The 22,782-nt window shown below is 44.1% G+C and overlaps 1 protein-coding gene across 1 annotated transcript in view; it reads left to right on the forward strand.

The window, feature by feature from the left end:
* Positions 1-22,450, forward strand: part of LOC144479426 (ras-related protein Rab-11B) — a 32,834-nt gene extending 10,384 nt beyond the window's left edge. Inside the window, exons 2-5 of the mRNA XM_078198074.1 lie at positions 12,283-12,478; positions 17,635-17,828; positions 20,664-20,744; positions 21,115-22,450. Of these exons, the coding sequence (XP_078054200.1) occupies positions 12,283-12,478; positions 17,635-17,828; positions 20,664-20,744; positions 21,115-21,260 (617 nt within the window). The 3' untranslated portion in view covers positions 21,261-22,450. The remainder of the gene's footprint in view (positions 1-12,282; positions 12,479-17,634; positions 17,829-20,663; positions 20,745-21,114) is intronic.
* The last annotated feature ends 332 nt before the right edge of the window (positions 22,451-22,782 follow it).

A 22,782-nucleotide genomic window follows, 5' to 3' on the forward strand; every position in this document is an offset into this window, starting at 1 on the left:
ACTCCACCCAGACAGTGACCCAAGCTGAGAATCAAACCCGGGTCCCTGGTGTTGTGAAGCAGCAGTGCTAACTGCTGTGCCACCATGCCGCCCCAGTGTATTGAAACACTTAAAATATTGTACTTATAATGATGGAAAGTAGATATGTAAAGCCTTCTCCTTGGATTGCCACCTTTTCATGGTAGGGAGGCCTGTTCATTCTGATGATCCCTTGAGCAATGCTCCTGATAGGACCACCCTATTTTCCCAAGGCTGGTGGGAGATGCCAGGAAGTGTGACCCAAAAAGTCCTCAAAAAGCAGACTCGGTGACACAACTAAAGAAGGCTGCAATGGCAAGTTTGGCTTTGGCCGTCATAGTTTGACACTCTTGACTCCAATGAACATATCAAAGGAAGGTTCTATTCTGACTTTGATGTCCTAACTGTCATCCCGAAAGGAACAACCTCCTGGGGATCTGTTGTGGATCCTGTGTATGGTTTGCTTCATTAATGCAAAGACTTCATTTTAAGATATTTCTGCGTATGCAATTACATTTAAATGCTAAGCTTTTAAAGTTAACTTGACCACATTCTTTGAAAGTACAATGCGAGCAGAAACAGCTTTCTCATGAGCCAAAGCAAAGCTTTTGATGGCCACAGCTGCAAATTGTTTATACAAGTTAGAGACGCCTGTACCTAACAATTTTAATACAAGATAATGGAAAATTTATTCTCTCAGCACTGTGTAACTCAGTTCAGCTTTGATCTCACTACGTGTTTTGTATTTAGTTTTCAGATTTCACTCATCAGTACTTGGTTTTTTTTGTACACAGCCAGGCCCCATTTTTCTTTTCTTCATTTCTGTAATAATTTTAAATTCTGCTCAATAAAAGGCACTCAACATATCAGTGCTGTCTTTCTTTCAGAGGAGTGAATGGACTCTTCAGGGACTTTAAGAACTGCATTGGTCATGGCACAGAACCATTGGGCAAAGCAGGATGGGACAAGTCAGTAAAATGATGTGCTCAGCTATGGCTGCATAACAAACATCATCTTCTGCCAGAAGGACAAATGGGAAAAAAAAAACAGATGTTCTAGGTCAAAGCATTGGCACTTTCTGGATTATGTCCTTGTTTGGGTCAAAGTTAGGAACATAGGAGCAGGAGGAGGCTGCTTGGCCCTTCGAGCCTGCTCCGCCATTCATTACGATCATGGCTGATCATCCAACTCAATAGCCTAATCTTGCTTTTTCCCCAGTAGACATATTAAAGATGGGAAGATTTAAGTGATTGTATCACACGATCGATGTGGGGGTCTGATAGCTGTTGTTATTTAGAACATAGAAAAACTACAGCACAAACAGGCCCTTCGGCCCACAAGTTGTGCTGAACACATCCCTACCTTCTAGACCTACCTATAACCCTCCATCCTATTACGCTCCATGTACTCATCCAGGAGTCTCTTAAAAGACCCTATTAAGTTCACCTCCACCACCACTGACGGTAGCCGATTCCACTCGCCCACCATCCTGTGTGTGAAAAACTTACCCCTAACATCTCCCCTGTACCTACCCCCCAGCACCTTAAACCTGTGTCCTCTCGTAGCAGCTATTTCCACCCTGGGAAAAAGCCTCCGAGAGTCCACCCGATCTATGCCTCTCAACATCTTATACACCTCTATTAGGTCTCCTCTCATCCTACGTCTCTCCAAGGAGAAAAGACCGAGCTCCCTCAGCCTATCCTCATAAGGCATGCCACTCAATCCAGGCAACATCCTTGTAAATCTCCTCTGCACCCTTTCAATCTTTTCCACATCCTTCCTGTAATGAGGCGACCAGAACTGAGCACAGTACTCCAAGTGGGGTCTGACGAGGGTCTTGTATAGCTGCATCATTATCCCCGGACTCCTAAACTCAATCCCTCGATTGATAAAGGCCAGCACACCATACGCCTTCTTAACCACCTCCTCCACCTGCGGGGCCGATTTTAGAGTCCTATGGACCCGGACCCCAAGGTCCTTCTGATCCTCTACAGTACTAAAGGTCTTTCCCTTTATATTGTACTCCTTCATCCCATTTGACCTACCAAAATGGACCACGACGCATTTATCTGGGTTGAAGTCCGTCCGTGGTGGTGAATTTTTTTATTTATCCATTTGTGGAGTGCTGTTGGGAAGGGAGTTCCAGGATCTTGACCCAGTGATAGTGAAGGAACTGTGATGTAGTTCCATGTCAGGGTGGTGTGTGGCTTGGAAGGGGAACTTGGCAGGTGGTGGCGTTCCCAAGCATCTCCTGCCTTGTCCTAGGTGATAAAATTCACGTTTTTAGAAGGAACCTGCGTCACTGCATTGGTTGTGAAGGGGGGGAGTTGGTCCTGGATGGCTCCACTTAGCAACAAAACGTCGTACGGTCCAAAAGGAAGATGATCAATGTCTTGGCCCAAAAACAGTCCAAATAACGATAGGAATGCCAAGTACATCTCAGAACTAGCTTGGAAAATCTTCATGTCCAATTAATTCCAGAACAATGGGATCAAATAAAATCCTCTTCCTCCTGTTACCAACACTTTTGGGCTTGAGCATTGTCGTAATCGGGATTGGTTCAATGACAAAGGTGACTACCCGGAAGAAATTAGAAGTCTTTATTGCCTGGCAGAGCAACCCAAAGTTGCAACTTAAGGCAGCTTTTCATCAGCTTGAGGCTGATGCCCAGTGACCAATCGGAAAGATAAATGACCTGTGATAATGTTTGGAAGAGGAAGAATAGGTCTTACGGACCCCAAGCCTGCACCACCATTCAATAAGATCATGGTTGATCTGATCTTGGCCTCAACCCCACTTCTGCCTATCCCTGATAACGCCCTTGACTCCTCTTGTTCAAGAATCAGTCTGTCTCAGCTTTAACTATATGCATTGACTCGGTTTCTACAGCTCCCTGATGTAAAGAATTCCAAAGATTCATAACTCTACAAGAAGAAATTTCTCTTCTCAAGAACAAGAAGGACCGGAGCCATCGGATCAACCATAATCTTATTGAATGGCGGAGCAGGCTCGATGGGCTGAATGGCCTTCTATTTCTTAAACACAGCAACAACATTGAAGTGAAGTTCCTGGAGAATGTGCCACTGCAGGAGAGGATGGCTTGTGGTCTTGTCTGAAACAACAGATGAAAACTTGTTCTTTGGCACCAGAGATATAATGAAAGATCTGCTCCATTAAAAAAAATTAAAGCCACTGCCAATTGACTTGTCTACAACAGTGATCTGCAAACCAGGCAGTGGGCCGCAAGATTGAAATCTGGCTTGTTCACTAGCCATGACCCCATGAGTGAGATTGAATACATTTAATGCATGCTGAATATTTCATAACTAGTTATAAAAATCCTCAATCATTTATATATTAATAGAATTGTCATCCACTTCAAATGGTAAAAACAAAAGAAATATTTAAGTTTTGGGTGCAGTGGGAGCACACAGCTCTCGTGCACCTCCCTTCATTCGCCCATGCTTATCACTTCAGTCATACCAGTAGGGACAAATTACACAGATGGAGGAAGGTAGTAACCCTGTGCATGGGAAACAGTCACCAAAATGTCTCGTACGTCGCACTCGCCCCAGATGGGCCGCATGTGACCCCTGGGCTGCAGGTTGCCCACCTCATGTCTGCAATCTATTGACAAACTAGTATTGAGAGAACCCAGATGAAAAACAACAAAGTCTGCAGCCTCCATGGGTATTCCAGCTGAAATCCTCAAAGCAGGTGGACCTTTTACTTAAAGACTCCAGACATTATTCCTACTGATTTGGGAGGGAAGAACTGCACTTTTCTCTTTCCACTGCAACTCCAGCAATGTGACAGCTCTATCTTCAAGAAGGGATATAAATCATACTGTGGAAACCATTGGTGTTTTCCAGACACATTTTCCTAATTTGCCATCTTCCTGTGGCTGAGGAAATCCCAAGACAATTTGGCTTCAGACCTTCCAGAGGGACCTCCCAAATTCTTTGGTTTCCAGACAAATCCAAGAGAAATGTTGAGAACAACACCAGGAACACTTCATTGCAATCATCAACCTGACCAAAGTACTTGACTTGCATTTACTGAGGCTCTGGTGTGATTTATTATTGTTGCATGTATTGATATACAGTGAAAAGTATTGTTTCTTATGCACAATACAGACAAAGCATGCCATTCATAGAATACATAGGGGAGAAGGAAAGGCGGGTGCAGAATATAGTGTTACAGTCATAGCTAGGGTATAGGGAAAGGTCAACTTAATATAAAATAGGTCCATTTAGAAGTCTGGCAGCAGGAAAAAAACTGTTCTTGAGTTGGATGTCCAAGAAACTACTTCACAATCTGGTAATTGCTTCAAAATCAAGTTGCCTTGAGTGGGAGATCTAAAATAGATGCCTTCAAAATCCAGATTAGTATCAAGCAAGGCTGTGTGATAGCCACCATTCTATTCACAATCCACCTGACAGTGGCTATTCACCTCAAAGATAACTGCCCTCTGGTGTCCATATCAGGTACCACCCAGGTGAAAAATACTTTTAATCTCGGATGCCTCCATGCCAAATTAAATTGACCATCATAGATATACCCAATCTGCAATTTGCAGATGATTCCAGTTTGGTTGCCCACTCTGCACTCTTGTATGCAGAATCAATGATGAGTAGACCCAACACGAGCTCAGGTGTGCTGGTTCAGCCTGATACAAACTACGACAGCAAGTGTTTGCCAACAAAGGCCTCCAAGTCAATGAAAGTCCCAGTGTACAGAACAGTTGACATCACTTTCCTGTAGTGCAGTGAGACCTGGGCTGTGCTATCAGCCCCACATGTTCTAGAGAAATTCTATCAGCAATGCCTCTGCAAATTCTGAATTCAGTGGAAGGGCTATTAAACAAATGCTAATGTTCTCCGTGAAGCCAGTTCCCCAAGCATTCAGGAAAAACCTATACAAAATCAACTTTGGATGGACATTAGCCCAAATTGCTGAAGACTGTCTCCCCTGTCAGGCCCTGTTCTTTCAACATGCATGCGTAATGTTCTGGGGAGGACAAAGAAAATGCTTCAAAGACACTTCAGCTCTTCTTGAAGCATTGCAGCATTGACTTTAATGACTGGGAGGAACTTGCCAGCAATTGTTCAGAATGGGGACAACTTATCAAGTTACATCGTACTTGAGTCCCAATGTCTTAATGATGAGACAGGAGGCAGAGAAGGAACAGAAGTAAATCCTGCATTCCAGATCCTACTACCTCATGGGATATTCTGCCCCATGTGCTTAAGAATCAGCTCGTTTATTCAGACGAAGATCCATGGCAGAAACTCGTGCCATTGAGTAGAAGTCATTCTCAAATCGACGAACAGCCAATGACAAGATAAAGTATTTTAGCTTTCAACTTATTACTATATTAACACCTGAATTGTAGAAAGTTATTCATTTCATAGAAACATAGAAAAACTACAGCACCAAACAGGCCCTTCGGCCCACAAGTTGTGCCGAACATATCCCTACCTTCTAGGCCTACCTATAACCCTCCATCCTATTAAGTCCCATGTACTCATCCAGGAGTCTCTTAAAAGACCCCATTGAGTTTGCCTCCACCACCACTGACGGCAGCCGATTCCACTCGCCCTCCACCCTCTGTGTGAAAAACTTCCCCTAACATCTCCCCTGTACCTACCCCCCAGCACCTTAAACCTGTGTCCTCTCGTAGCAGCTATTTCCACCCTGGGAAAAAGCCTCTGAGAGTCCACCCGATCTATGCCTCTCAACATCTTGTATACCTCTATTAGGTCTCCTCTCATCCTACGTCTCTCCAAGGAGAAAAGACCGAGCTCCCTCAGCCTATCCTCATAAGGCATGCCACTCAATCCAGGCAACATCCTTGTAAATCTCCTCTGCACCCTTTCAATCTTTTCCACATCCTTCCTATAGTGAGGCGACCAGAACTGAGCACAGTACTCCAAGTGGGGTCTGACGAGGGTCTTATATAGCTGCATCATTATCCCCGGACTCCTAAACTCAATCCCTCGATTGACAAAGGCCAGCACACCATACACCTCCTTAACCACCTCCTCCACCTGCGAGGCCGATTTTAGAGTCCTATGGACCTGGACCCGAAGGTCCTTCTGATCCTCTACAGTACTAAAAGTCTTTCCCTTTATATTGTACTCCTTCATCCCATTTGACCTGCCAAAATGGACCACTACGCATTTAGAAGAAGATTTATCTGGGTTGAAGTCCATCTGCCACTTCTCCGCCCAGTCTTGCATCCTATCTATGTCCCTCTGTAACTTCTGACATCCCTCCAGACTATCCACAACCCCACCAACCTTCGTGTCGTCGGCAAACTTACCAACCCATCCCTCCACTTCCTCATCCAGGTCATTTATGAAAATGACAAACAGCAAGGGTCCCAGAACAGATCCCTGGGGCACACCACTGGTGACTGACCTCCATTTAGAAAAGGACCCATCTATACCCACTCTCTGCCTCCTTTGGGCAAGCCAGTTCTGGATCCACAGGGCAGCAGCCCCTTGGATCCCATGCCCTCTCACTTTTTCTAGAAGCCTTGCATGGGGGACCTTATCGAACGCCTTGCTAAAATCCATATAAACCACATCTACCACTTTCCCTTCGTCAATGTGTTTAGTCACATTTTCGAAGAACTCCACCAGGCTCGTAAGGCACGATCTGCCTTTGACAAAGCCATGCTGAGTATTCTTGAGCATACTAAACCTCTCTAAATGCTCAAATCTTTTCCCTCAGGATCTTCTCCATCAGTTTACCAACCACTGAGGTTAGACTCACCAGTCGGTAATTTCGTGGGCTATCCCTATTCCCCTTCTTGAAAATAGGAACCACATCCCCAATCCTCCGGCACCCCTCCCATCTCCATCAACGACGCAAAGATCACCGCCAGAGGCTCTGCAATCTCTTCCCTCGCCTCCGACAGTAACCTGGGGTACATCCCATCTGGACACGGCGACTTTTCTATCTTGATGCCATTCAAAGATTCCAGCACAACCTCTTTGTTAAAGTCCACATACTCAATCTTTTCAGTCCACCGCAAGCCTGCAGTACATCCACCCAGGTCCTTCTCCTCTGTGAAAACCGAGGCAAAATACTCATTAAGCACCTCTGCCATTTCTACTGGTTCCGTACAGACTTTCCCGCTTTCACCTTTTATAGGCCCTATTCCTTCACATCTCATCCTTTTGCTCTTCACATATTTATAGAACGCCTTGGGGTTTTCCTTAATCCTACCTGCCAAGGCCTTCTCGTGACCCCTTCTGGCTCTCCTAATTTCCTTCTTTAGTCCCTTCCTACAATCCGTATACTCATCTAGATCCCTATCTTCGCCAAGCTCTCTGAACCTTTTGTATGCTTTCCTTTACTTCTCGACTAGGTCCCGCACAGCTTTCATGCACCACGGTTCCTTTAACCTCCCAACACCGCCCTGTCTGCTCGGAACGTTGTCCTGGAGAACTCTAGACAGATATTCCTTGAAAAACTGCCACCTCTCTTCAGTACATTTCCCCGAGAATACCTCCTTCCAATTTACTCCTCTAATTTGCTGCCTTATGTCTTCATATTTCCCCTTACTCCATATAAACGCTTTCCTAGCTTGCCTGATCCTCTCTTTTTCCAATGCAAGCATAAAGGAGATAGAGTTATGATTGCTATCCCCAAGATGCTCTCCCACTGAGAGATCTGACACCTGTCCAGCTTCATTGGTCAGTATCAGATCAAGTACAGCCTCTCCTCTTGTAGGCTTGTCCACATGCTGTGTTAGGAAACCCTCCTGAACACACCTAACGAACTCCTCCCCATCCAATCCCCTTACCCTAGGGATATTCCAATCTGTGTTTGGGAAATTAAAGTCTCCAATCACAACAACGCTGCTATTACTGCATCTCATGATGTGGAGATGCCGGCGTTGGACTGGGGTGAACACAGTAAGAAGTCTCACAACACCAGGTTAAAGTCCAACAGGTTTATTTGGTAGCAAATACCATAAGCTTTCGGAGCGCTGCTCCTTCGTCAGATGGAGTGGAAATGTGCTCTCAAACAGTGCACAGAGACACAACATCAAGTTACAGAATACTGATTAGAATGTGAATCCCTAAAGCCAGCCAGGTCTTAAAGGTACAGACAATGTGGGTGGAGGGAGTATGAAAGACAGGACCTTCAACCGATGCTATACACTAGATACATCGATGATATTTTCTTCCTTTGGAGTCATGGTGAGCAATCACTGAAACAACTATATGATGACATCAACAAGTTCCATCCCACCATCAGACTCACCATGGACTACTCTCCGGAATCGGTTGCATTCTTGGACACGCGCATCTCCATTAAGGACGGTCACCTCAGCACCTCACTATACCGCAAGCCCACGGATAACCTCATGATGCTCCACTTCTCCAGCTTCCACCCTAAACACGTTAAAGAAGCCATCCCCTATGGACAAGCCCTCCGAATACACAGGATCTGCTCGGATGAGGAGGATCGCAACAGACACATCCGGACGCTGAAAGATGCCCTCATAAGAACAGGATATGGCGCTCGACTCATCAATCGACAGTTCCGACGCGTCACAGCGAAAAACCGCACCGACCTCCTCAGAAGACAAACACGGGACACGGTGGACAGAGTACCCTTTGTCGTCCAGTACTTCCCCGGAGCGGAGAAGCTACGGCATCTCCTCCGGAGCCTTCAACATGTCATTGGTGAAGACTAACATCTCGCCAAGGCCATCCCCACACCCCCACTTCTTGCCTTCAAACAACCACGCAACCTCAAACAGACCATTGTCCGCAGCATACTACCCAGCCTTCAGGAGAACAGTGACCGTGACACCCCACAACCCTGCCACAGCAACCTCTGCAAGGCGTGCTGGATCATTGACACGGATGCCATCATCTCACGTGAGAACACCATCTACCAGGTACACGGTACCTACTCTTGCAACTCGACCAACATTGTCTACCTGATACGCTGCAGGAAAGGATGTCCCGAGGCATGGTACATTGGGGAAACCATGCAGACGCTACGACAACGGATGAATGAACACCGCTCGACAATCACCAGGCAAGACTGTTCTCTTCCTGTGGGGGAGCACTTCAGCAGTCACGGGCATTCAGCCTTGGATCTTTAGGTAAGCGTTTTCCAAGGTGGCCTTCACGACACACAGCGCAGAGTCGCTGAGCAGAAACTGATAGCCAAGTTCCGCGCACATGAGGATGGCCTAAACGGGGATGTTGGATTTATATCACATCATCAGTAACCCCCACAGCTTGCCTCCTGGGCTTGCAGAATCTCACTAGCTGTTCTGTCTGGGAGACAATACACATCTCTTTAACCTGTGTTTAATGCTCCTCCCACCCACATTGTCTGTACCTTTAAGACCTGGGTGGCTGTAGGGATTCGCATTCTAATCAGTATTCTGTAACTTGATGTTGTGTCTCTGTGCCCTGTTTGAAAGCACATTTCCACTCCATCTGACGAAGGAGCAGCGCTCCGAAAGCTTATGGTATTTGCTACCAAATAAACCTGTTGGACTTTAACCTGGTGTTGTGAGACTTATTACTGCATCTCTCCAGGATCTGTTTCCCTATCTGCTCCTCCACCTCCCTGTTACTATTGGGCAGCCTATAGAAAACTCTCAGCAAAGTGATCGACCCCTTCCCACTCCGAACTTCCACCCACAGAGACTCTGTGGACAATCCCTCCACAGCATACACCTTCTCTACAGCTGTGACACTATCCCTGATCAGCAGTGCCACTCCACCCCTTCTCTTGCCTCCCTCCCTGTCATGCCTGAAACATCTGAATCCCGGCACCTGGGGTATCCAGTCCTGTCCCTGAGACATCCAAGTCTCCGTAATTGCCACCACATCACACTTCCAGGCATCGATCCACGCTCTGAGCTCATCCCCTTTATTCACTATACTCCTGGCATTAAATTAAACACATCTCAATCCTTTGGTCTGAGCTCTCCCCTTCTCCATCCCCCGTCCATCCTCCCTCATGCACTGTCTATAACTCTTCTCTGTTTGCGAGCTAACTTCCTCGCTCCCAGTCACCTTGTCTCGATCCCTTCCCCCCAACCTATCTAGTTTAAACTCTCCCCAGTAGCCTTACCCAACCTTCCCGCCAGGATATTTGTCCCCCTGGGATTCAAGTGCCACCTGTTTTTTGTGTACAGGTCACACCTGCGGATGTGGTTCCTATTTTCAAGAAGGGGAATAGGGATAGCCCAGGTAATTACCGACCGGTGAGTCTAACCTCAGTGGTTGGTAAACTGATGGAGAAGATCCTGAGGGACAGGATATATGAGCATTTAGAGAGGTTTAGTATGCTCAAGAATACTCAGCATGGGTTTGTCAAGGGCAGATCGTGCCTTACGAGCCTGGCGGAGTTCTTCGAAAATGTGACTAAACACATTGACGAAGGGAAAGTGGTAGATGTGGTTTATATGGATTTTAGCAAGGCGTTCGATAAGGTCCCTCATGCAAGGCTTCTAAAAAAGAGAGGGCATGGGAAACAAGGTGCTGCTGCCCTGTGGATCCAGAACTGGCTTGCCCAAAGGAGGCAGAGAGTGGGTATAGATGGGTCTTTTTCTAAATGGAGATCAGTCACCAGTGGTGTGCCCCAGGGATCTGTTCTGGGACCCTTACTGTTTGTCATTTTCATAAATGACCTGGATGAGGAAGCGGAGGGATGGGTTGGTAAGTTTGCCGACAACACGAAGGTTGGTGGGGTTGTGGATAGTCTGGAGGGATGTCAGAAGTTACAGAGGGACATAGGATGCAAGACTGGGCGGAGAAGTGGCAGATGGACTTCAACCCAGATAAATGCATCGTGGTCCATTTTGGCAGGTCAAATGGGATGAAGGAGTACAATATAAAGGGAAAGACTTTTAGTACTGTAGAGGATCAGAAGGACCTTGGGGTCCGGGTCCATAGGATTCTGAAATCGGCCCCGCAGGTGGAGGAGGTGGTTAAGAAGGCGTATGGTGTGCTGGCCTTTATCAATCGAGGGATTGAGTTTAAGAGTCTGGGGATAATGATGCAGCTATATCAGGCCCTCGTCAGACCCCACTTGGAGTACTATAGCCTCACTATAGGAAGGATGTGGAAAAGATTGAAAGGGTGCAGAGGAGATTCACAAGGATGTTGCCTGGATTGAGTGGCATGCCTTATGAGGTTAGGCTGAGGGAGCTCGGTCTTTTCTCCTTGGAGAGATGAAGGATGAGAGGAGACCTAATAGAGGTGTATAAGATGTTGAGAGGCATAGATCGGGTGGACTCAGAGGCTTTTTCCCAGGGTGGAAATGTCTGCTACGAGAGGACACAGGTTTAGGGTGCTGGGGGGTAGGTACAGGGGAGATGTTAGGGGTAAGTTTTCCACACACAGGATGGTGGGCGAGTGGAATCGGCTGCCGTCAGTGGTGGTGGAGGCAAACTCAATAGGGTCTTTTAAGAGACTCCTGGATGAGTACATGGAGCGTAATAGGATGGAGGGTTATAGGTAGGTCTAGAAGGTAGGGATGTGTTCGGCACAACTTGCGGGCCAAAGGGCCTGTTTGTGCTGTAGTTTTTTTATGTCTATGTTTCTAAAGAGGTCCCAATGGTCCAGGAACATGAATCCCTGCCCCCTGCACCAGTCCCTCAGCCACACATTCATCCTCCACCTCACTCCATTCCTGCTACAAATGCTCAAGTGTACTTGGTAAGTGTCAACCACATCTAAAACTTTAGAAAACTTGCCCTCAGTACCTTATGTTCTGGGAAAGTATGATGTCCCAACTCCTAAGCCACGTTATCCCTTACACAGTTTACTGCAGGTGTCGCTTTTCTGCTACTTTCTTTCTCTTTCCTCCTAAAATGCTCTATAACATCTATCTCTTTGACCGTGCTTTTGGCCAGCTGCTCAAATATAATATCTCAATGTTGAGTCCCTATGAAGCACCTTGGAATGTTTTATTACGTTAAAGATGCTGTAGTTAGGCAGATTCGACAGTCTAGCAGGATTCAGCGTAAATGGTAAGTGAACAAAGATGCAGACCAGTCAGATATATGGATCTCTAACCTTAACTATAGTTTCTAGATTTTGCACATATGGTAATCTCTCAGCAGGGGGTAATGCAAACAAGTCCTGTGCTTTTGTTAACAACTGTATCCTGGGTGGTGAATTTTGCTACGTACAGGTCCTCCACCACAGACAAATTGCAGTTTTTACACTGCTTTATTGAACATCCACATTTATGTGCATATGTCCCTTCTAGTTGTGCTGATTGGAGACTCTGGAGTTGGAAAGAGCAATCTCCTGTCGAGGTTCACGCGTAACGAGTTTAATCTGGAGAGTAAGAGCACCATTGGAGTGGAGTTTGCTACCAGGAGTATCCAGGTAGATGGAAAGACCATTAAAGCACAGATCTGGGACACAGCAGGACAGGAGCGATACCGTGCCATCACTTCAGCGTAAGTATTTTGTTGCATTGTTCATAAAGGATGGAATTAGTATATTAGTGAGGGAGGCTCTTGGATTGGAAGATCAAGATGCAGAATAAATTTGGGTGGAGATAATTAGCAAAGGGCAGCAAACTTTGGTCGGAGTTGCTAATAGGCCACCAAATAGTAATGGCAATGTAAGTAAGGCCTTGTATAAATAAGGAAATTTTGAGGTGTATGTAACAAAGATAACACACTGATCATGAGGAACTTCAGTTTGCATGTAGACTGGATAAGCCTAATTAGCACTAATTCTTCTAATGTGTAATTGTTTTGTAGAACAGTATGTTGAGAAATCAAGTGGAGAACAGGTGATTCTAAATCTAGTATTATGCAGTGAGAAAGGGCTAATTAATCTCATTGTAAATGAACCTCTTGGGAAGAATGATCATTAATATGATAGAATTTTACATGAAATTTGGAAGTGTTGTAGTTCTAACTGAAGCTCTAGTCTTTAAACAAAAGGAACTACAAAGGTATGAGGGATAAATTGGCTGAGGTAGATTGGAGAAACTACATTCAAAGATATAACAGTAGACAGGTAATGGCTAGCTTTACATTCTTTCATGGCACGAAAAGTGAACTAACCATGACTAATGAAGTTAAAGATTCTATGAATCAAGGGCAGAAGTATATAAAGTTGCCAAAAATAGTAGTAACCCTAAGGATTGTGCGCATTATAAAATTTTAGCAAAAGAGAATCAAAGTGATCGAGAAATAGAATACGAAAGTAAACTAGCAAGGAACATAACACTGTAAATTGACATGTAACAATGATAAAGACAAATGTGGGCTCATTGCAGGCAGCGATAGAAGAATTAATAAGGAAATGTCAGAAAATAAATAATAAACACAGAGGAAGATCGCAAATCCTCAAAATATGGGGAGCTGGGGGACTAATGAAATGGAGGACCTGAAATAAATTAGTATTAGTTTTTTTTTAAATAGTGTTGGAGAAATTAATGACAAAGTTGCTAAATCCCCTGGACCTCATGATCTTTTCATAGAATAGAAACCCTACAGTACAGAAAGAGGCCATTCGGCCCATCGAGTCTGCACCGACCACAATCCCACCCAGGCTAGGCCCCATATCCCTACATATTTTACCCACTAATCCCTCTAACCTACGCATCTCAGGACACTAAGGGGCAATTTTTTTTAGCATGGCCAATCAACCTAACCCGCACATCTTTGGACTGTGGGAGGAAACCGGAGCACCCGGAGGAAACCCACGCAGACACGAGGAGAATGTGCAAACTCCACACAAACAGGGACCCAAGCCGGGAATCGAACCGAGGTCCCTGGAGCTGTGAAACAGCAGTGCTAACCACTGTGCTACCGTGCCGCCGGTACGGTAGCACGGTAGCATGATCTGCATCAGAGTGTTGAACAAGGTGGCTGTAGAGATCGTGCATTCACTGATGATCCTCTTTCAAATTTCTACAGATCTTGGAATGGGTTGGAAGGTAGCAAATATAACCCCTGCTATTTAAGAAAGGAGGTACAGCAAAACCGGGAACTACGGATCTGTTAGTCTGACATCAGTAGATGGGAAAATGCTAGAATCTATTACCAAGGAAGTGATAACCGGAGACTTAGAAAATATTGATAAGATTGGCGAGAGTCAACCTAGTTTCATGAAAGGGAGATCCATGTTTGACATCTGTTGGGAGTTTTTTGAGGATGTAACTAACAGAATTGATGAGGTGGAACTAGTGGATATGCTGTATTTGAATTTTCAGAAGCTATTCGATAAAGTCCCATGCAAGAGATTTGTAAGCAAAATTAGAGCACATGGGATTGGGGGTAATATACAAAGAAGAACAAAGAACAATACAGCACAGGAACAGGCCCTTCGGCCCTCCAAGCCCGCGCCGCTCCCCGGTCCAGGATTGAATCCTGAATCCAGGATCCCCGCCCAATTTTCCAGCCTATCTACATCCTAATATCCTACCCACCGAGCTGTCCCTCACAGCTATGATGCTTTGTTCATCACAACCTATTAACTCACCCTCACCCCCCCATTCCAGACCATGTGATCTCCAGGGAGAGGCGAAAACCCAGAGTGAAAACCCCAGGGCCAATATGGGGGAAAAAAATCTGGGAAATTCCTCTCCGACCCCCTGAGGCGATCGAAACGAGTCCAGGAGATCACACTGGCCCTGATTAGAAAATGCTTCCCAACCCTATTCATTTCCACTTCTGCTTTACGAACACCATCTGAATTCCCTGCCCCCGAGATTGGTTCCCAACTATCCGCAGTCTCGCTCTGTACTGGCACCAGCAAGATGATCATAGAATGAAGCCTTGAAACGAGAAACAAAGAACAATTAGCCCGCGCCGCTCCCTGGTCCAAACTAGACCACTCTTTTGTATCCCTCCATTCCCACTCCGTTCATATAGCTGTCTAGATAAGTCTTAAACGTTCCCAGTGTGTCCGCCTCCACCACCTTGCCCGGCAACACATTCCAGGCCCCCACGACCCTCTGTGTAAAATATGTCCTCCTGATATCTGTGTTAAACCTCCCCCCCTTCACCTTGAACCTATGACCCCTCGTGAACGTCACCACCGACCCGGGGAAAAGCTTCCCACCGTTCACCCTATCTATGCCTTTCATAATTTTATACACCTCTATTAAGTCTCCCCTCATGCTCCGTCTTTCCAAGGAGAACAACCCCAGTTTCCCCAATCTCTCCTCATAACCAAGCCCCTCCATACCAGACAACATTCTGGTAAACCTCCTCTGTACTCTCTCCAAAGCCTCCACGTCCTTCTGGTAGTGTAACAAACTAGTGTACCGTAGTGTACACTACGGTAACAAAACTCTGTGAATGTGACGCAGGTGTATTTATTGCCCTTTATGAAGCTATTCTTGGTGAAAAGGTCCCAGATTACATAGATACTCCCAAAAGTCAGGAAGATGATGTAGTGTATATACAAAATATATGGGCATGGATTAATTAACGGACAGAAAACAGAATAGGGATAAACCAATTATTCTGAGATTGGCAGGTTGTGACTAGTGGGGTGCATTGAGGGTCAGTTCTTGGGCCCAAGCTATTCAGTCTGTCAATGATTTGGATATGGGGACCAAATGTAATATTTACATGTTTGCCAATGACACAAGACTAAATGGAAACGTGAGTTGGAGGATGAAAAAGAATTCAAGGGGAATTAAACAGGCTAAGTGAGTGGGCAAGAAAATGGCAGATAGAATATAGAATCATAGAATTCCTACAGTTCAGAAGGAGTCCATTCTGCCCATTGAGTCTGCACGACCACAATCCCACCCAGGCCCTATTCCCACATATTCACCCTGCCAATCCCCTGACTCTAGGGTCAATTTAGCATGGCCAATCAACCTAACCAGCACATCTTTGGAGTGTGGGAGGAAACGAACACCCGGAGGAAACCCATGCAGACACAGGGAGAATGTGCAAACTCCACACAGACAGTAACCCAAGCCAGGAATTGAACCCTGGTGCTGTGAGGCAGCAGTGCTAACCACTGCTACCGTGCTAATGTGGAAAAATCTGGAGTTATCCACTTCGGTAGGAAAAACAGAAAGGCAGAGTATTTTTTTTAATGGGGAGAGATTGAGAAGTTTTGATGTCCAAAGGGACATGGATATGTTTGTTCATCTTTTTAAAAAAAAAAATTATTCTATCCCAAAAAAAAAGCAAATTCAGATTGAATCCGATTCATGGTCCCCATGAAAGGAACAAGAAAGATCCAAGCTGACAAGATGAGGCATTGCATCTCATCCCGGTTTTGATCTGAGGCTTCATCTTGGCCAAAAGACAGAGATGGCTTTGAAAAATTACATCAGGTGATGCCTCGGTTTAACCTCATCAGCTACCCTGACCTGTGACTTTCCTAACCTTGGCGAAACCACCATTGTAGGCGTCAGCACATCCAAAGTGCAATGGGCTAGCCTCGTCACCTGCCTGATCAGTCACAAGTCCATAAAATCACTGCTTGTTCATGAGTCACTGAAAGCTAACATGCAGGTGCAGCAAGCAATTAGGAAGGTAAACCATATATTAGCCTTTATTGCAAGGGCTTTTGTGTATCGGAATAAGAATGTCTTGCCTTGGTGAGACCACACCTGGAATATTGTGTGCAGTTTTGGTCTCCTTATCCAAGGAAGGATGTACTGACCATAGGGGGAGTGCAGTGGAGGTTCACCAGACTAATCCATGGGATGACAAGATTGTCCTATGTGGAGAGGTTGAGGAGACTGGGCCTGTATCCTCCAGAGTTTAGAAGAATGACCTAACTAAAGTGTACAAAATTCTTTGAGTCTGGCAGAGTAAATGCAGGAAGGATGTTTCCTCTGCATGAGGGTCTAAAACCAATCTTGGAATAAGAGGTCTGCAAATTAGGACTGAGATATGGAGTTTCTTCAGTCTGAGGGTGGTGATTCTCTTCTCCAGAAGGCTCTGGAGACTCAGTCGTTGAACATGTTCAAGAGACAAATCAGTAGATTGAAGTAAAAGATCAGCCATGATCTTGTTAAATTGCAGGATCAAAGGGCAGAATGGCCTACTCTTCTCCTGTGTTCCTGAATGTGATTTATTTGTAAAGTAAAACAGGAAAATTATAGGTATTTTGAGTGTGAGAAATTAAAGATTTGGGTAATAACTAATGACGACTGAACGAAGCCTAGTATGCTCATAAGAGTTGGTTAATGGCACTTTGAATACTTTAATCTGAAAGCTGGAAAGAGGTGGAAAAACTGCACTGCTGGTGAAAATGGCCAAGTAAGGTGAAAAGGATGGAAGCAGTTTGAAAAGTGGCGAAAGTTGAAAATGAGGAACAGAGGAGCATGGTGACCTTGGCTCTGACGTGGTTTGCCACTTAAATGCACATTCCCACTGTAGTCTTTGTTTTTGGCCTCTTGTATCTGGTCACCAAAATTAATGCCAGTTTCAAGACTAGTATCTTGCCCTGCATTCACCATGTAACCACCGCCAATCCCTCACCCCAACCAAAGGAAGAAAAATTCCTATTGAATAGTTCACCAACAGCTGCCCAAGTGTGGTTGTGCTCACCAATTGGTAGATTAGTGGATGTAGCATGCAGGATTGAGAACTGATGCTATCTTGGTTGTATGCTGTCTCAGGTACTACCGTGGGGCTGTGGGTGCTCTGCTTGTTTACGATATTGCCAAACATCTAACCTACGAGAATGTCGAACGGTGGCTGAAGGAGTTGCGTGATCATGCTGACAACAACATAGTCATCATGCTGGTCGGAAACAAGAGTGACCTCCGTCATCTGAGAGCTGTTCCGACAGATGAGGCACGGGCTTTCGCTGGTATGTGTTATATGCTGTAACCACAACAAATCTACAGCTAGCTATTTAGTGTTTGAAATGGTTAGTTCAGTTTTCTGCTGACTTTTTGTGCCATGAAGGAAAACAAATTTGTTGCAAACATATTTTCTCAATGTTAGCCATTACCTGTCTACTGTCACTTTGAATAAAAACCTTGACCTTTATTCAGATACAGTCACGTGTATAAATCTTAAAGCTGTCACTGTTGGCTAATTGCATCAGGACAGCACTAGAAAATGGTGCCATGATTGAGCAATAGGTTAAAACCATGTAGAATCTGAATGCTCCGTCTTTCTTTACACCTAAAGTCTAAACAGTGATCAGGAAGAGCTGGGATGGACGATAAATAGCACCTGGGGTCATTTCGCACCAACTTCCCAGATTGACATGTAAAGTAGACATTTGGTTGAGGTACCAAAGAACTATTGTTGCTTGTGGAATTTTTGCCCTCTTTTGTGAAATGTATCTAAACAGTCAAAATCTTACTGAACCCTAGCAAATTATCTAGGTAGCCTGGAGGCTTTTTAATGTATTAATAAAGTTCAGTTTATAATGCTAATCCATTAATATAGAATCATAAAACCCTACAGTGCAGAAAGAGGCCATTCGGCCCATCGACTTTGCACTGACCACAATCCCACCCAGGCCCTACCCCCATATCCCTACATATTTTACCCACTAATCCCTCTAACCTATGCATCTCAGGACACTAAGGGGCAATTTTTTAGCGTGGCCAATCACCCTAACCCGCACATCTTTGGACTGTGGGAGGAAACTGGAGCACCCAGAGGAAACCCACGCAGACACGAGGAGAATGTGCAAACTCCACACAGACAGTGACCCAAGCCGGGAATCGAACCCAGGTCCCTGGAGCTGTGAAGCAGCAGTGCTAACCACTGTGCTACCGTGATAGGGTAGCAGTATTGCACAGTATAATGGAGAAGCCTGTACACGCACACCCTGTTGGTATTTAGTGACATCTACCAGTCCATTATCTACAACACATGTTGCCTTTCTCTGACACTGGCCACTGAATCATATATTCATGCTTCATTGTGTATTAATGCATTGCATTACACAAATGCAAAACCAATCTCCTGAGAACTTTATAGGTTAACATGCAAATCATCTTTGATTTCAACTAAAGTGCTACGAAAATTGACATATCTACCTCATGTCTTTATCTTAACATTTGATTTTGTCTGTATTATTTATGAACAGGATATGAATTTACACTTTAAGCCGGTATAAAATCTTGGTGTTCTCCTGAACATCCACATGGCAGTTTACTACAGTACGATAAAAGCAAATTACTGCGGATGCTGGAATCTGAAACCAAAAGAGAAAATGCTGGAAAATCTAAGCAGGTCTGGCAGCGTCTGTAAGGAGAGAAAAGAGCTGACGTTTTGAGTCCAGATGACCCTTTATCAAAGATCAAAGAACTAAAGTACGATCTTTGGATGTTGAAGTGCCACCTTGAGATGGATCCTACTTCAGCTTACTTTCTGATATGAAGGTTCCCTGTTCAATCAGGGTCTGCTGAATTAGTTGATCTTGACTGGTTTAGAAACTCGGGGGCTACATTGTTCCTACTGGATTTAGGCTGAGGGGCACAAATTGCAGGTTCATGCTCTGATAAGTTCCAGTGAGGCCTGGACATTGTGTATAATATGGATGTTGGATTGTACAAACATGGAATGTCCTTTGATGGGGAATAATATGCTGCTACTGCTAGCCAGTTTGTTTTGTGAATGACCAGTTTGGTCAAAAGCCATGCCCCAGTGAAAGTCCGATGAGGGAGTTAATTTAAAAGACCGATCTCCAGGATTTAGCTCATGTGTAACTGCTTGGTTCCAGATGAACATTTCAGTGTATAGCTGTCAGATTTGACTGCCATTTAGCTCTGGTGATTTAACCATATTTAAACTGTTCACTTGATGCAGCTTTTTATCTTTATCCTTGTGCTAGAAGTCTTGCTGTAAGTGTGTGTGGACATACACCATCTTGCTCTCCAATTGTTATAAACTGCATACATTCTGGGGTAGTGAGTAATAGTAAAAAGGTTGCAAACTATACAAACTTCGCAAAGTAGTAATGATGAGGACGGTTATAGATGTGATGGTGACTTGGGACCTGATGGTGACTTGGGCAGGAACATGGTAGATGGAGTTCAGTATGGTGAAGTGATAGACTTTGGGAGGGCTAATATGGAAAGACAGAATACTAAAAGGCACAATAAGTGCAGAAGAGCAGAGATCATGGAGTGCATATACGCTATTAAAAGGTGGCAGGGTAAGTTGATAAGGTGATTTTTTAAAAAGCATGTGTTTGTTAGTGAAGGAACAAATTAGTTTGAGGAGACATCGGAAAGGTTTTGACTACTATTCTTGGAACAGAGAAGGTTCAGAAATGACCTACGAGAGTTTGAGGGGGTTTGATCGTATAGAAAAATGTTCCTTTGGTGTGTGGGTCAAAAGCACAAGGTGTAAATTTATAATAATTGACAAAAGATCTAGCAGTGAGATGAGATTTTTCTCAGTCAGGATCTGGAAAACTTTACCTGAAGTTAGTTAGTCCATAAAATTTAGAAAGGGAATTGAACTTGATGAGGAACACTCATCCCCATAGCCTTGTGGGATTAAGCACAATACTCTTCCAAGGAGTTGACACAGGCATAACAAGCTGAATGACCACCATCTGTGCTCAGTTTGTATTTCTATGAAAATTGCCTGAAACCTACAGGTAACTAGGTGAAAACAGGTATGTTTCTGCTGTGCCTTCTATCTTGTAGAACATGAAGTCTCTCTTTTGTTTCAGAAAAGAACAATCTATCATTTATTGAAACATCTGCACTGGATTCAACGAACGTAGAAGAAGCATTTAAAAATATTCTTACAGGTAAAATCTCAAAGCAGGAAGCGACTACTGATGTGCTTGGAATTGGTCTGCTTCTCTCAACATCAGTTGGACATGTCATTTCTCCATTTCCTTGCTCTGTGTACATTCCCATTAGCTCAGCTGAGGTTCACTTGTATCTTACTGCAGCTATTCATGGAATGGCAGAGTTATTGTCAGTTTGGCTATGTGTTGTAGGGGAAAAGGTCTGAGTAATTTCCTTATTGGATTTTCATAATAGCATTTGTGCATTCTTTCAATTCGTAAAAGTAATTGTTTTAAAGAGCAACATTTGGCTAGGAAAATATTGAATTTATTTTTGTTTATAATTATGGAAAGGAAACTTTAATGAAATGACCCATTTCTCTTCCAGAAATTTACCGCATAGTTTCGCAGAAGCAGATTTCTGATCGATCGGCTCATGACGAGTCGCCTGGCAACAACGTGGTAGACATCAGTGTACCCCCAACGACTGATGGGCAGAAATCTAATAAACTGCAGTGTTGCCAGAATATGTGACCTGCTTCAGCAACCCCTCTGATCCCTACTTCTGCCTGTGCATTGTAGTGTGTTGTGAATGCTTCTGTCCAATGTCTGTGATTAATGAAATCCTTTCTAATGAGTTGTAACTGTAGAGCTGATATTCATTTCTGCATTTGGGACATCCCTTTTAATGTGACTACACTGCATGTCTCCCTCCTCCTCTTCCTTTATCTGTAATTATGAACACTCAAGACTAAGTCAAGCAATACTTTATGTACATAACTTTTTTTTAAAGACAAAGGCACATACCCCTTCTGCATCTTTCAAGTGAGTTTGAGCTTGTGCGTATTTATGCTTCTGTCATTTGAGGGTTCCTGTACGAAAAGGTCAAGATCCCACCATATTTAAACTGTGGAACATCTTTTTATAATGCTACTGAGGCCTTTATATCCTGTCATAAGTATTTATATCTTGTGCTTTAAAGTCTTTTCAAAGGAAAATTATATTTTTCCCTTTCCATTCAGCTACCAGTAGTAAGATCTATCAATTATAACTATTTAATTGTAGCATATTTGCTGCATCTTAATGTAGATACAGAACCTGCAGTGCTACCTTGCATTGACTAGTTAGCAGCTTGGTGCATTAAAAGCTGACACATTCCTGAAGCATGTAAATATCCACACTGTCAGCAGTACTACCTTCACTTGAGGAAAACCTGTTAAGTGGGATTGAAAGAGAATAGGCAACTTGCAGAAAAGAAAGGGTAGTTCTCCAGTTTGATTGACAGATTTTTTCAAATTGTGCATTTTTGTTTTGTACAGATTGTTTTATTCAGATTCTGTTTTCAATTCCACCTAAGCAGGGAAAATGAGCATAGCAAACCCTTGGGTTTGGAATTTCATTGCTTATTTCTGACTTGGAGAGTTCCATGAAGGGGAACTACCTTTTGCTTATTGTTTAACACTGGGTTGTTAAATCAAGAAATATATTGATATTCATCCAATTCTCACCTCACCTTTTTCCCACCCCATCCACCTTCAAGAAAAAAGTTTTGCCTGCAACTGACACTGGAAAACTGGCTCTGTTAAGATGATTTAGAGCACGCTGTTATTTCCTTGTCACTAATGGTTCCTCTATTCCATAAAGTGCAAACCATTTTGTAAATACGTATTGTCACTTGACTGTGCATGGTTATTATATGGTGGATAAACTTGTTGCCAAACCTTTTTCTGTGTGATTCCTTCTCCTGTGCCACTAACATTAAGATGGCATAACTGTTAAAACCCATTTGCCATTGAAACTATGGCGATTTAATAAATGCTCTGCTTAAAAACTGAACTTCTGCCGCAGGACACATCCCTTTCGCCTTCTGGAAAAAAAATTGCATTTCATTGAATATCACCTCCAAGTGCATACATTCTGCTAAATTTCTTTGCAATAAAGAAATTTGTGGTTGCTCTATTTTCTTGTACAATGAAGTGCTGTAGATGCCGAAATCGACAGTGACTTTATCAGTAACCGTATAACAATTGGTGATGTAGGCTGTTTTACTAATAAT

This window comes from Mustelus asterias, chromosome 26, assembly GCF_964213995.1.
Source record: "Mustelus asterias chromosome 26, sMusAst1.hap1.1, whole genome shotgun sequence".
Taxonomy (NCBI): Eukaryota; Metazoa; Chordata; class Chondrichthyes; order Carcharhiniformes; family Triakidae; genus Mustelus; species Mustelus asterias.